The sequence below is a fragment of the Scyliorhinus canicula genome, chromosome 7 (assembly GCF_902713615.1).
Source record: "Scyliorhinus canicula chromosome 7, sScyCan1.1, whole genome shotgun sequence".
Taxonomy (NCBI): Eukaryota; Metazoa; Chordata; class Chondrichthyes; order Carcharhiniformes; family Scyliorhinidae; genus Scyliorhinus; species Scyliorhinus canicula.
In genome coordinates this window covers 123,051,278-123,067,430 of record NC_052152.1, presented here as the reverse complement: position 1 = coordinate 123,067,430, position 16,153 = coordinate 123,051,278, and the positions used below count along the sequence as shown (strand labels likewise).

The 16,153-nt window shown below is 47.1% G+C and overlaps 1 protein-coding gene across 1 annotated transcript in view; it reads left to right on the top strand.

The window, feature by feature from the left end:
• Positions 1-16,153, top strand: part of LOC119969341 (coagulation factor X-like) — a 172,330-nt gene that overhangs the window by 82,516 nt on the left and 73,661 nt on the right. The window contains exon 3 of the mRNA XM_038802863.1: positions 3,482-3,506. Within this exon, the coding sequence (XP_038658791.1) occupies positions 3,482-3,506 (25 nt within the window). The remainder of the gene's footprint in view (positions 1-3,481; positions 3,507-16,153) is intronic.

Here is a 16,153-nt window from a genome sequence, read left to right as displayed (position 1 = left end):
TAGCCAGGCACAGCGCTAAAGTGGCCAGAGGCAGTAATGACCTGGGACTAAATCCCGGGATCTGTGGAAAGGTATGTTCCTGCGTTCCCAGGGGTAGGAGGGTAACGGACGCCCAGGGGGTTGCGGAGGGGGTAATCGCAGCATTGGGGGTTAACAGGAGAAGGATTTCTGGAACTTCACCATTCGGGGGTGGGGGGGGGGGGGGGGGGGGGGGGGGGGGGAGCCAAACTCTAACCATCTAACCCGAGATGGGGAAAATTTCATCTGGACTTGGGCAAGTAAGTTTAACATTTTTGTTCCAATTTTATGATTGTTTTAAGCTCATAAAATTGATTGAGTACGACAGAGACACACACCAGAGTGATCTGGTGTGGTGCCGATCCCGCGGAGAATTGGCGAGCCAGCATCGGGGCGGCGTGGCACGATTCGTGCGACCCCCGGTGATTCTCCGACCTGGCGTGGGGTTGCAGAATCCCGGCCTATGTCTCTTTGTGCCCTTTCACTGTACTATAGGCAGAATTCTCTCAGCCCGGGGCTGGGCCGGAGAATGCCCGCGACCAGAGTGAATCACGCCACACCGCTCCGACGCTGGCACGCGATTCAGAGAATCGGCGCCATGGCCGTGGTTCGCTCGGCGCCGGTCGCGGTCCGCTCTACGCAGCCGACCCGCCGATTTATGGCCCGGGATGGGCCGAGCAGCCATTGTAAAAGCCATCCACACCTGCACTCAGCCGGTGGGAACTCGCCGTGGACAGATCGGGGAGCTGCTTCTGGGGGGGGAGTGGGGTCCCGACCCCAGGGGGGGGGAGGACGGCGATGTGTCCTGGCCCGCGATCGGGGCACACCGATCGGCGGGCCGGCATCTCTGGCTGGGGGCCTCCTTTCTTCCATGCCTGCCCCTGTAGTCAGGGCCGGCACGTTGAAGGAAGCCACTGCGCATGCGCGCGTTGGCGCCGGTGCCACTGCGCATGCGCGGATTCCACGGTGCCCAGTTTCAGCAACCTTCTGCCCAGGTGCCCGGGTTCAGCAACCGTGAACCACTCCAGTGCCGTGCTGGCCCCCTGTAGGGGCCAGAATTGCTGATCCTGAGGCTGTGTTGACGCCATCGAGAAACGCGTTTCCGACGGCGTCACCACTTAGCCTCAGGATCACAGAATCCTGCTCTACGTCTTTCTGTGCCCTTTCACAATACTATGACTCAGTATGTGGATAAGACTAGTGGGGAGGCCAGATTGAATTTGGTACTTGGCAACAAACTAGGCCAGGTGTCAGATGTCTCGGTGGGAGAGCATTTCGGTGACAGTGACCACAACTGCTTGACCTTTACCATAGTCATGGAGAGGGATAGGAACACACAGTATGGGAAGGTATTTAATTGTGGGAGGGGAAATTATACTGCTATTAGACAGGAGCTGAGGAGCATAAAGTGGGAACAGTTGTTCTCTGGGAAATGCACAACAGTAATGTGGGGGTTGATTAAGGAGCACTTGCTGCGAGTGCTGAATGGTTTTGTCCCACTGAGACAAGGAAGGAATGGTAAGGTGAAGGAGCCATGGATGACAAGAGAAATGGATCTTCTAGTGAAGACGAAGAAGGAAGCTTACGTAAGGTTGAGGAAGCAAGGATCTTACTCAGCTCTAGAGGGTTACAAGGTAGTCAGGAAGGAACTCGAAAATTTACTTGAGAGAGCTAGAAGGGGGCATGAAAAAGCTCTGGCGGGAAAAATTATGGAAAACCCCAAGGCGTTCTACACTTATGTGAGAAATAAGAGGATGATCAGAGTGAGAGTCGGGTCGATCAGAATAGTGGAGGGAACCGAGTCTGAGGAGATAGGGGAGGCCCTAAATGAATATTTTGCTTCAGCGTTCACTAGCGAGGGGGACCATGTTGCTCATGAGAACAGTGTGAACCAGGTTAATAGACTCAAAAAGGTTGATATTAAGAAGGAGGATGTACTGTAAATTTTGAAAAGCATCAGGATAGATAAGTCTGCTGGGCCAGATGGGAATGATCTTTGCATCCTCACTCTCCACTGGAGTAGTACCGGATGATTGGAGGGAGGTGAATGTTGTTCCCCTGTTCAAGAAAGGGATTAGGGAAATCCCTGGGAATTACAGACTCATCAGTTTTACATCTGTGGTGAACAAAATACTGGAAATGATTCTGAGAGATAGGATTTATGATTATTTGGAAAAACATAGCTTGATTAAAGATAGTCAGCATGGCTTTGTGAGGGGCAGGTCATGCCTCACAAGCCTCATTGATTTCTTTGAGGATGTGACGACATACATTGATGAAGGTCGGGCAGTGGATATGGTGTATATGGATTTCAGTAAGGCATTTGATAAGGTTCCCCATGGTAGGCTCACTCAGAAAGTCAGGGGGCATGGGATACAGGGAAATGTAGCTGTCTGGATACAGAATTGGCTGGCCGAAAGAAGACAGCGAGTGGTAGTGGATGGAAAGTATTCCGCCTGGAGGTCGGTGATCAGTGGTGTCCCGCGAGGATCTGTTCTGGGACCTCTCCTCTTTGTGGTTTTTATAAATGGCTTGGATTAGGAAGTGGAAGGGTTAGTAAATTTGCCGATGACACGAAGGTTGGGGGAGTTGTGGATAGTGTAGATAGTGTCGAGGGCTGTTGCAGGTTACAACAGGACATTGACAGGATGCAGAGCTGGGCTGAGAAGTGGCAGATGGAGTTTTACCTAGATGAATGTGAAGTGAATCATTTTGGAAGTTCGAATTTGAATGCTGAATACAGGGTTAGAGGCAGAATTCTTGGAAGTGTGGGGAACAGAGGGATCTTGGGGTCCACGTACATAGATCCCTCAAAGTTGCCACCCCGGTTGATAGGGTTGTTAAGAATGCGCATGGTGTGTTGGCTTTCATCAACAAGGGGATTGAGTTTAAGAGCCGCAAGGTTTTGCTGCAGCTTTATAAAACCCTGGTTAGACCACACTTGGAAAATTGTGTCCAATTCTGATCGCCTCATTATAGGAAGGATGTGGATGCTGTGGAGAGGGTGCTGAGAAGATTTACCAGGATGCTGCCTGGACTGGAGGGCATGTCTTATGAAGAAAGGTTGAGGGAGCTAGGTCTTTTCTCACTGGAGCAAAGAAGGAAGAGAGGTGACTTGATAGAGCCGTACAAGGTGATGAGAGGCATGGATAGAGTGGGTCACAAGGGGACGTAATTTTAAGGTGATTGGAGGAAGGCATGGGGGAGATGTTCGGGGTAGGTTCTTTACAAAGAGAGTGATGGGTGTGTGGAATGCACTGCCAGCGGAGGTGGTGGGGTCAGAGTCATTAGGGACATTTAAGCGACTCTTAGACAGGCACATGGACAGCAGTAAATTGAAGGGGTGTAGGTTAGGTTGATCTTAGATTAGGATAAATGGTCAACACAACAACGTGGGCCGAAGGGCCTGTACTGTGCTGTACTGTTCTATGTATGCTGATATGATCTCACCTTCTTGTTTCAGGATGAGTACTGGAGTAAATATGTAGGTAAGTAATTATTTTATTATATTGGTTCTAGTTCCACTGTATGAGTTGCTACTTAGTTGGCTCGTCCCTTTAGGAATGATGGCCCATGAACATAGGAACCAGGAGTAGTCTATTCAGCCCATCGAGCCTGCTCCTTAGAGCAGAAATGATTAAGAGGGAACTTATTGAGGTGTTCAGAATGATGAACAATTTTGATAGGGTAAAGAGGATATTGTGTTTCTGCTGGGTTGTATGTCAGTGACAATGGGTCACAATTTCAAGATGATCAGTAAGAGAGCTAGGAGTGAGATGAGGAGAAATTTCTTGGGGTTGGAGTTTGGAACTCACTGCTGGGTGAATGGCAGAGGCAGATTCCAGAGAAGGTTTCAAAAGAGAGCTGGATATATATTTGAAAATGATGAATTTAGAGGGGCTGGGGAATGGGACTAGCTCGGTAGCTCTTGTGGGAGCAGGTGCCAAACCGATGGGCTGAATGGCCTCCTTCTACAAATATATAAAACAAAAAAGAGTGGCTAAGGTAAATATTAGTCCTTTAGAGGACGAGAAGGGAGTTTTAATAATGGGGGATGAGGAAATGGCTGAGGAACTGAACAGGTTTTTTGGGTCGGGCTTCACAGTTGAAGACACATATAACATGCCAGTGACTGATAGAAATGAGGCTATGACAGGTGAGGACCTATTAGCAAACGTGACACCACTGTTTAAAAAAGGAGGTAGGCAGAGAGCAGGTAATTATAGGCCAGTGAGCTTAACTTCAGTAGTAGGGAACATGCTGGAATCTATCATCAAAACTGTCCCATTGGGCAGACGCAGCATGGGTTCATAAAGGGCAGGTCGTGCCTAATTTGGTGGAATTTTTTGAGGACATTACCAGTGCGGTAGATAACGGGGAGCCAATGGATGTGGTATATCTGGATTTCCAGAAAGCCTTTGACAAGGTGCCACACAAAAGGTTGCTGCATAAGATAAAGATGCATGGCAATAAGGGTAAAGTAGTAGCATGGATAGAGGATTGGTTAATTAATAGAAAGCAAAGAGTGGGGATTAATGGGTGTTTCTCTGGTTGGCAATCAGTAGATAGTGGTGTCCCTCAGGGATCAGTGTTGGGTCCACAATTGTTCGCAATTTACATAGATGATTTGGTGTTGAGGACCAAGGGCAATGTGTCCTAGTTTGCAGATGACACTAAGATGAGTGGTAAAGCGAAAAGTGCAGAGGATACTGGAAGTCTGCAGAGGGATTTGGATAGGTTAAGTGAATGGGCTCGGGTCTGGCAGATGGAATACAGTGTTGACAAATTTGAGGTTATCCATTTTTGTAGGAATAACAGCAAAAGGGATTATTATTTAAACGATAAAATATTAAAGCATGCCGCTGTGCAGAGAGACCTGGGTGTGCTAGTGCATGAGTCGCAAAAAGTTGTTTTACAGGTGCAACAGGTGATTAAGAAGGCAAATGGAATTTTGTCCTTCATTGCTAGAGGAATGGAGTTTAAGACTAGGGAGGTTATGCTGCAATTGTATAAGGTGTTAGTGAGGCCACACCTGGAGTATTGTGTTCAGTTTTGGTCTCCTTACTTGAGAAAGGTCGTACTGGCACTGGAGGGTGTGCAGAGGAGATTCAATAGGTTAATCCCAGAGTTGAAAGGGTTGGAGTATGAGGAGAGGTTGAGTAGACTGGGACTGTACTCGTTGGAATTTAGAAGGATGAGGGGGGATCTTATAGAAACATATAAAATTATGAAAGGAATAGATATGATAGATGCGGGCAGGTTGTTTCCACTGGCGGGTGAAAGCAGAACTAGGGGGCACAGCCTCAAAATAAGGGGAAGTAGATTTAGGACTGAGTTTAGGAGGAATTTCTTCACCCAAAGGGTTGTGAATCTATGGAATTCCTTGCCCAGTGAAGCAGTGGAGGCTCCTTCATTGAATGTTTTTAAGATAAAGATAGATAGTTTTTTGAAGAATAAAGGGATTAAGGGTTATGGTGTTCAGGCCGGAAAGTGGAGCTGAGTCCACAAAAGATCAGCCATGATCTGATTGAATGGCGGAGCAGGCTGGAGGGGCCAGATGGCCTACTCCTGCTCCTAGTTCTTATGTTCTTGTGTGCTGTAAAATTCTATGATTCTTTTGAGGAAGATTTCCACCATCCACACATTGTTACTTTTATCACATCTTTTATCATAGATTCTAGTATTCTTCCTACTACTGATATCAACAAAAATGGTAGCTCTCCATTTTCACTTCTTAAATAGTGGGGTTACATTTGCAACTTTCCAATTTGCAGGAATCTTTCCAGAATCTATAGAATTTTAAAAGATGACCAATGCATTCTTTATCTTACTGGTGTAAGATGCGTTTTTGATACTCTCTTCTCCTTTCCAAACAGCAGGTTTGAATTGCTTCCAGAAAGCAATTATCTCTTTTCAGTAATCAAGCAGTCTGGAAACAGCTTTTAAAATGAAGAGAGAAACATTTCTTTCAACCTGTGCTGTTCAAAACCCAGTCCAAACTCAAAGCGAAAGTAAAACTCACAGAGCCATAGCCCAGCTCCACCCACACAATGACATCACTGAAGCCATGTGATAAGAAAAAAACCTTTCTTAAAGGGACACTCACGTGACACCTCCCCCCAAGAACAAAATCCATCAACTTCAAGATGGCTTAATTTTCCACCTATTCACTTGGCCATTAAGAACAATTGACAATAAACATACATTTTTTAAACAAAAACAAAACAGGCAACATTTTCAATAAGTTGGTCCATTTCAGTTCTTTGTCTTCCTGCAACTGGAATCCCCCTTGATTTGACAGTCTCTTTGAACAAGAAGGTCTTTTCACGATCCATCCATTTCTCTACGGCATCTGCATCTTTCTTCAAGGTCAGGCACTTTTGTTCAATCCGATCGCAAAGATCTTGTAATTCTCCAAGACAGGAGCAGTGGTCAATACAGCCTTCAGGCCTTCAAATGTCTGTTGATACTCCGCCATCCACTGAAATTTGCTACGCTTCTTCAGCAAGTCCATCAGTGGAGCAACCATGCTGCTAAAATTCAGCTCAAATTTATGGTAAAAACCACCCGGAGGAAACCCACGCAAAAACAGGGAGAACGTGCAGACTGCACACACAGTGACCCGGGAATCGAACCTGGGACCCTGGAGCTGTGAAGCAACTGTGCAAACCACTGTGTTACCATGCTGCCCTGTTAGTTAGGGATTACATTAATAACTAGAACGGAGAGGTCTCACCCTCCACGTTCTGGGAGGCACTGAAGGTCGTGATTAGAGGAGAGATCATAGCCTACAAGGTGTGCACAGACAGGGAAGAGAGGGCGGCCAGGCATCAGCTGGTAGACTCCATTCTGGAAGTTGACAGAAAGTACTCCCAGGCCCCGACCCGAGAGCTGCTGGCGGAGAGGAAAAATCTGCAAATGGACTGCTATCCACTGGGAAATCAGTGCACTAACTCCACCAGACAAGGGTGGAGTTCTTCTCTGAATACGGGGACAAGGCTGGCTCACCAGCTGAGAAAGCAGGCAGCCATGAGGGACGGAGCGCAGGTAAAGAAAAGCAGAGGCAGACTGGTGGCAGAACTGAAAGAGGCCAATCAGCCATTCGAGACCTTCTACCGAGGGCTGTACACCTCGAAGCTCCCCAACCGGGACACGGGACGAAACAGTTCCGAGATGGACTGGAACTGCCAATCATGGGGGAAGACAGACAGGGGGAGCTGGAAGCACCAATAGACCTGGGAGAAATCATGGACAGCATCAGCTCCATGCAGGCGGGAAAGGCACCGGGACCTGACGGGTTGCTGGCGGACTTCAATAAAACATTTGCGCCAGCCCTGGCCCCACACCTAAGGGACATGTTCGCAAACTCGTGGGCAAGGGGTACTCTGCCACCTACGCTAGCACAGGCCATAATCTCATTGATACCCAAAAAGGATAAAGACCTGACGGAATGCAAATCATACAGACTCATTTCACTGCTGAATGTGGACGTGAAAATAATCGTAAAGATCCTGGCCAAAAGGTTTGGAGGGCTGTGTACCAGAGATGGTCACAGAGGACAAAATGGGCTTTGTCAAGAGTAGGCAACTCACTGTGAACATCAGGCGGCTGCTGAATGTAATATGACCCCCCCCCCCCCACCCCCACCCCCCCGCCGGGGTGAGAGCACCGAAGGTGATCGTCTCCCTGGATGCAAAAAAGGCCTTTAACAGAGTCGAATGAAAGTACCTCTTTGAGGTACTGGAACGGTTTGGGCTCGGAGCGGGATTCACCGCCTGGGTGAGACTCCTGTACAACGCTTCCAAGGCGAGCGTTCAAAACAACACCACCAGCTCTGAATACTTTCAGCTACAGAGAGGCACAAGGCAAGGATATCCGTTGTCCCCGCTCCTGTTTGCGCTAGCAATCGAACCCCTGGCGATAGCCGTGTGGGATGCGAAAAGCTGGGAGGGAATCCGGAGAGGAGACAGAGAGCACAGAGTTTCACTCGATGCGGATGACCTGCTCCTCTATGTCTCAAAGCCGCCAGAAGGACTGAGGGCAATTATGCAGATCCTGAAAGCGTTTTAAACTTTCTCGGGTTACAAACTTAACCTGGGCAAAAGTGAGGCATTCCAGGTGAACCCAAACGGGGGAGGGGCAGAGCTGGAGGGGCTGCCGTTTAAAACAGCCCAGAACAGGTTCCGCTATCTGGGGATTCAGATAGCCAGGGACTGGACACAGATCCACATGTGGAATCTGAGCAGCCTGGTGGAGGAAGTAAAAAAGGACCTACAGAGGTGGGCCTCACTGCCACTCTCCCTGGTGGGGAGGGTGCAGACAATCAAGATGAACGCGCTGCTGAGGTTCCTCTTCCTGTTTCGATCCATATCGATCTTCATCCCCAAGGCCTTTTTCCAAAATGTCGACACTCTATTCATGACGTTTGTGTGTGTGTGTGGGTGGGGGGGAGGGAGGGGGGGGGGGGGGGGGGGGGGAGGGGGGGGGGGGAAGGGGGGGGGTAAGAACCCGAGAATTCCCAAGCTGACACTGCAAAGGAGGAACGTCAAAGGTGGCTTGGCATTGCCAACCTGCAGTACCACCACTGGGCAGCAATGGCGGAAAGAGTGAGTAGATGGGTAAAAGAACACAACTCAAAGTGGGTACAGATGGAGGAGGCCTCCTGCAAGGGAACAACCCATCGGGCCTTGGCTACAGCAGCACTCCCATTCCCCTCAGCAAAATACACATTAAGCCCAGTGGTAGCGGCCACAATGAAAACGTGGGCCCAATTGAGACACTACTTTGGGCTGACTAGGATGTCCCCCATGGCTCCCATCTGCGGCAATCACAAATTCCTCCCAGCTATGCTAGACACTAGCTTGAAGAAATAGAGACGGGACGGGGCAATTGGCAATTAGGGACTTCTATGTAGGTCACAGACCAGCGACACAAGAATTTACAGTGCAGAAGGAGGCCATTTTGTCCATCAAGTCTGCACTGGTTCTTGGAAAGAGCACCCGACCCAAGGCCCACACCTCCACCCCATTCCCATAACCCAGTAACCCCACCTAACACTAAGTGCAATTTTGGTCACTATGGGCAATTTAGCCTGGCCAATCCACCTAACCTGCATATCTTTGGACTGTGGGAGGAAACCGGAGCACCCGGAGGAAACCCACACACACACGGGGAGAACATGCAGACTCCGCACAGACAGTGCCCCAGCCGGGAATGGAACCTGGGACCCTGGAGCTGTGAAGCAATTGTGCTAACCACCGTGCTACCGTGCTCCCCGTGCTGACGGGAGAATGGGAACTGCCGACAGGACAGGGAAAGTGTAAAAATAGATAAGTCACCTGGGCCAGATGGGATTTATCCTAGGATTCTCTGGAAACCAGGGAGGAGATTGCAGAGCCTTTGTCCTTGATCTTTATGTCATCTTTGTCGACAGGAATAGTGCCGGAAGACTGGAGGATAGCAAATGTTGTCCCCTTGTTCAGGAAGGGGAGTAGAGACAACCCTGGTAATTATAGACCTGTGAGCCTTACTTCGGTTGTGAGTAAAATGTTGGAAAACGTTATACGAGATAGGGTTTATAATCATCTTGAAAAGAACAAGTTGATTAGCGATAGTCAACACGGTTTTGTGAAGGGTAGGTCATGCCTCACAAACCTTATTGAGTTTTTTGAGAAGGTGACCAAACAGGTGGATGAGGGTAAAGCGGTTGATGTGGTGTATATGGATTTCAGTAAGGCGTTTGATAAGGTTCCCCACGGTAGGCTATTGCAGAAAATAAGGAAGTATGGGATTGAAGGTGATTTAGCGGTTTGGATCAGTAATTGGCTAGCTGAAAGAAGACAGAGGGTGGTGGTTGATGGCAAATGTTCATCCTGGAGTTCAGTTACTAGTGGTGTATCGCAAGGATCTGTTTAGGGGCCACTGCTGTTTGTCATTTTTATAAATGACCTGGAAGAGGGTGTAGAAGAATGGGTTAGTAAATTTGCAGATGACACAAAGGTCGGTGGAGTTGTGGATAGTGCTGAAGGATGTTATAGGATACAGAGGGACATAGATAAGCTGCAGAGCTGGGCTGAGAGGTGGCAGATGGAGTTTAATGCGGAAAAGTGTGAGGTGGTTCACTTTGGAAGGAGTAACAGTAGTACTGCAGAGTACTGGGCTAATGGCAAGATTCTTGGTAGTGTAGATGAACAGAGAGATCTCGGCATCCAGGTACATAAATCCCTGAAAGTTGCCAGCCAGGTTAATAGGGCTGTTAAGAAGGCATATGGTGTGCTAGCCTTTATCAGTAGGGGGATTGAGTTTCGGAGCCACGAGGTCATGCTGCAGCTGTACAAAACTCTGGTGCGGCCGCACCTGGAGTACTGCGTGCAGTTCTGGTCACCACATTATAGGAAGGATGTGGAAGCTTTGGAAAGGGTTCAGAGGAGATTTACTAGGATGTTGCCCGGTATGGAGGGAAGGTCTTACGAGGAATGGCTCAGGGACTTGAGGTTGTTTTCGTTAGAGAGGAGAAGGCTGAGAGATGACTTAATAGAGACATATAAGATAGTCAGAGGGTTAGATAGGGTGGACAGTGAGAGTCTTTTTCCTCGGATAGTGATGACCAACACAAGGGGACATAGCTTTAAATTGAGGGGTGGTAGATATAGGACAGATGTCAGAGGCAGTTTCTTTACTCAGAGAGTAGTAGGGGTGTGGAACGCCCTGCCTGCAACAGTGGTAGACTCGCCAACTTTAAGGGCATTTAAGTGGTCACTGGATAGACATATGGATGAAAATGGAATAGTGTAGGTCAGATAGGCTTCAGATGGTTTCACAGGTCGGCGCAACATCGAGGGCCGAAGGGCCCGTACTGCGCTGTAATGTTCTATGTTCTAAATGAGACACCTGCAAATAAAGCACTTGAAAAATGAAAATGAAAAAAAAAAGAAAATCGCTTATTGTCACGAGTAGGCTTCAATGAAGTTACTGTGAAAAGCCCCTAGTCGCCACATTCCGGCACCTGTCTGGGGAGGCTGGTACGGGAATCGAACCGTGCTGCTGGCCTGCTTGGTCTGCTTTGAAAGCCATCGATTTAGCCCAGTGAGCTAAACCAGCCTCTCATGAGCTAAACCAACCCCTTCCTCTTCCTCTGCAGAGAGACAGCTGGGTACCCCGGGGGCCCCAGAAACTACACTATTAGAAGACCTGATAAGCACAGACAGTAAAGAAGGGGGACTATGTGGGGAAATGTATGGACAGCTGCTGGACAGAGCCCGAACACCACTGGATGAGACCAGACGGAAATGGGAGGATGAACTGGGGACAGAAGTGGGGTGGGGACTCTGGAGCGAAGCACTGAGCAGGGCCAACTCCACCTCCTCCTGCACAAGGCTCAACCTCAAGAAACTCAAAGTGGTGCACAGAGCACACCTGACCAGTACCCGAATGAGCAGGTTCTTCCCGGAGGTGGAGGAGAAATGTGAACGGTGTCAGAAGAGCCCGGCCAACCACACCCACATATTCTGGGCTTGTCCCAAACTTGCTGGGTTCTGGACAGCCTTCTCCGAGGCAATGTCCAAGGTTGTGGGGGTCAGGGGGAAGCCATGCCTAATAGTGGCAATTGTTTTGGGAGCGGCGTTTTCAGTACCCCAAAATGTATCATGGAGTTCAACCAACCTCTCCCTTTAATGTATTGTTGCTTTTGAAGCACACGGCTGGGTCTCCAGGTGTGGAATTACAATTATGGACACGTCAGTTTTTAAACACAAAACAATGTTTATTCCATGAATTCACATTAACCTTTTTAAATAAACATTGGATTGCTTAACACCCCTTACTTCAAAGATAACCCCGAAAATAATACAACACTAAATAACCCCCCAAAATGTCAAATGACAAACAGAAACACATCAGGTTAAAGACATTACTATTATGCATTTAAATCACCCAAATAATTCAGAGATAGTCTTTCATGGCAGAAATCACGGCAGATCCAGCTCGCTGCAAACACAGACACACTTAAGCTCTTTTCCTCAAAATTGGCTTTTCCTTTCAAATAGCTCACAGCAAACCAGCCAGGCACTTTTCAGCTGCTCTCTCAAACTGAAACTTAAACACTACAAAATGGCTGAGCTAAAAAACCCAGCTCCACCCACACTCTGACATCACTTCAGTAATATGAGCTGCTGCATTTCTTAAAGGTACATTGCTTAAACATCCATTTCTTAAAGGTACTCTCACATGACAAATCTTCGAGGTATTGGAGCATCCAGAGCTACACATAGGGAAGAGGGCCGATGCCCTAGCTTTTGCTTCCCTAATCAGGCAGCATGGTAGCATAGTGGTTAGCATCAATGCTTCACAGCTCCAGGGTCCCAGGTTCGGTTCCCGGCTGGGTCACTGTCTGTGCGGAGTCTGCACGTCCTCCCCGTGTGTGCGTGGGTTTTCTCCGGGTGCTCCGGTTTCCTCCCACAGTCCAAAGATGTGCGGGTTAGGTGGATTGGCCATGCTAAATTGCCCGTAGTGTCCTAAAAAGTAAGGTTAAGGGGGAGTTGTTGGGTTACGGGTATAGGGTGGATATGTGAGTTTGAGTAGGGTGATCATTGCTCGGCACAATATCGAGGGCCGAAGGGTCTGTTCTGTGCTGTACTGTTCTAAATTTTAATCGCCGCCGGAGAATCCTGCTCGGCTGGGGTTCAGCAGCACCACCCAAAGCTGCAGACTAGCTCGCTGACCTTTTGGAATTTCTCCACCTGGAGAAGATTAAGTACGTCATCCGAGGGTCAGAGGAAGATTTCTTAAACACATGGGGGCAGTTTGTCGACCTGTTCCAGAACTTGTTCGTGGTCAGCAACAATGAGTAAGATGGGGAAACGGGTAGGATAGAAAGAAAAGGGAGAGGAAAAATAAAAATAAAGATGGGGGGTAACAATGGGAATGCACAGCGGGGGTGGCGGGGATGAGAGTGTAGAGAAAAGCCTGAAAAGACACAAAAGAAAGGGGGGGAGGAAGGGGAGAGAAAGGGAAGGAAACACCCCACCCCTGAAAAACTGACCAGGGGGGACACGAGGGGGATTTGGCAGGCAGGGACCACACACCGAGCCAGAGGGCGGCAGAATGTAAATAGTGTAAATCAAGAGAAGGACAAGACAATAAATAAACATAGCCAACATTGTACATAACTATTTATGAACTTTGAAAATGCCAATAAAAGATTTTTAAAAAGAGATTGATTCCCACTTTTCGTTTTAGGAAGTGGTCCGATGTAATCAATTAAGACCCTTGTAAAAGGTTCCTCAAATGCTGGAATGGGTATTATGGGCACTGGTTTTATCACTGCTTGAGGTTTCCCTGTCAGTTGACATGTGTGACATGATGGACAAAATTTAATTACATCTTTATGTAGTCCAGGACAATAAAAATATTTTTGGATTTTAGCTTGAGTTTTCCTTACTCCCAAATGACCTCCCACTGCTACCTCATGCGCAACTTGCAGCATCTCTTTCTATACCCTACCGGCAATACCACTTGATGAACATCTGCCCACTTTTCATCTGCCTGCATATGTAAAGGTCTCCATTTTCTCATCAAGACATCATTTTTAAGGTAATAACATTCTGGTATACACTCAGATTCCTCTTCCGTGTATGCTTTCTGATACATCTGTTTTATTTCTATATCTTTCTGTTGTAACTCCGCTTCATCCTCCACCTGCTCTTGTTCTTTTCCAACCATCTGATCAAAAATTGTTCTTGATAATTCAACCTCAACTTTATCTTCCCTCTTTGTTTTCTCCACTTGTCTTAACCTGTGACTTTGTGACCTTGTTACTACACAATCAGGAAAAATCCCAGGATATTCATCCTTCAACAATTCAGTTGTTTGATTTTCCACTGGCTTATCAACCACCGTAGGCATCACTCCCATCTGTGATCCAGCTACATCATTACCCAAAATAAACTGTATTCCTGGACAAGATAGTTTCTCTATTACTCCTACTACAACTTCACTACTCTTCACTGGACTTTCCAACCTCACCTTAAGTAATGGAACACCACTCTTCTCACCCTGAATTCCACATATTACCACCTTTTCTGGCAATATTCCTCCCAAACTACATAACTCCTCATCTCTTACCATCCAAGATTGACTAGCTCCCGTATCTCTTAAAATTCTGACTTCTTCACCTACTCCTCCTGGTACACATGAGTAAACTTTACCCACACAAGTAAATTCTTTAAAGAGATCTGGCACCTTCTTATCAATCACCTGTTGATCAGGCTGTACATTCTTTTGCACCTCCTTTGCATCAATTTGGCTTTCCTTTATCACTTTAACAAACCCTACTGGCTTATTCTGCTTTACTACATCAGCCTTCCCATTGCTTTTCCTCAACCACCAACACTGTGACTTTACATAGCCTAGTTTATTACAGTAAAAACATCTGAAACTTTTCATTCTTCTTCCACCCTCCTGGATTTCTTTTTTAATCTGAGGTACACTCTCCTTATTATCTCCCATCAGATCCCCTTTACCTTTACCACTTGAGTATTTCTCCTTTCCCCAGTTTCTATCCCTCACAAGCTGAAACTGATGTCGGAAACCAAGCTTTGATTTATGAACTATTTCATAATCATCTGCCATTTCTGCTGCTAATCTCACAGTTTTAACCCTCTGCTCTGCCACATAAGTTCTCACTACATCAGAATTGAATTTTTAAACTCCTCCAAAATTATAATTTCTCTAAGAGCGTGATACGTTTGGTCTATTTTCAAAGCCTTTATCCACCCATCAAAATGACTCTGTTTGATCCTTTCAAACTCTATGTATGTTTGACCAGGTTCTTTCCTTAAATTTCCAAATTTTTGTCTCTAGGCTTCAGACACTCGTTCATATGCACCTAAGATGGATTTTTTCACCTCCTCATATGTCCCAGATACCTCCTCCGGTAGTGATGCAAATACTTCACTAGCTCTACCCACCAACTTTGTTTGAATCAGTAATACCCACATATCCTGTGGCCATTTCATTTGTTTAGCTACCTTCTCAAATGAAATGAAAAAGGCTTCTAAATCCTTCTCATCAAACCTTGGCTATGCTTGGACATATTTAAATAGATTCTCACCAAGCCTTCGACAATGACACTCTTTCTCACTATTCCCATCACTATCCTCAGACTGTATGTTTCTCTTTATCTCCGCCAGTTTTAACTGACTTTCACGATTCATGGTCAGTTTCTGAATTCAAAGTCTCTTTGAACATGTTAGTGCATGTTCTCAGACTTTTCTATCTCCTGCCCCATGGAAGAAGTTGGAAGAGATAATAACCCAGGTGGGAGGGACCTTTGATTATGCTGCCCGCTTTCCCAAGGCAACGGGAGGCGTAGACAGAGTCAAAGAATGGGAGGCGGGTTCGCATAATGGACTGGGCTCTGTTCAAGACTCACTGTAGTTTCTTATGGTCTTGGGCTGAGCAGTTGCCATACCATGCTGCAATGCAGTCAGGTAGGATGCTTTCTGTGGCTCATCTGTTAAAAATTGGTCAGAGTCAACGTGGACATGCCGAATTTCCTTGGCTGCCTGAGGAAGTATAGGTGCTGTTGTGCTTTCTTGTTCGTAGCTTCGACGTGGGTGGACCAGGAAGCTGTCAACTATCTCCACCTCGGCAGCATTGATGCAGATAGAGGTGTGTCTGATACTTTGCTTCATGAAATCAATGCCGAGCTCTTTAGTTTTGCTGACATTGAGGGAGAGATTGTTGTCGTTGCACCACTCCACTAGATTCTCTGTCTCCCTCCTGTATTCTGACTCATTATTGTTTGAGATCCGACCCACTACGGTCGTGTCATCAGCAAACCTGTAGACGGAATGGGAGCCAAATGTTGCCACACGGTAATGTGTGTCTCGGGAGTATTGTAGGGGGTCGCGATATTAATGACTATCATGGAGGAGGTTATGTTGTTTATTCTTACTGATTGTAGTCTATGGGTCAGGAAATTGAGGATCCAGTTGCAGAGAGAGGAGCAAAGTCCTGGGTTTTGGAGATTTGGTATGAGCTTGGCTGGGACTATGGTGTTGAAGGCAGTACTGTAGTCAATGAGTAGGAGCTGACGTAGGAGTCATTGTCAAGATGTTCTAGGGATGAGTGTAGG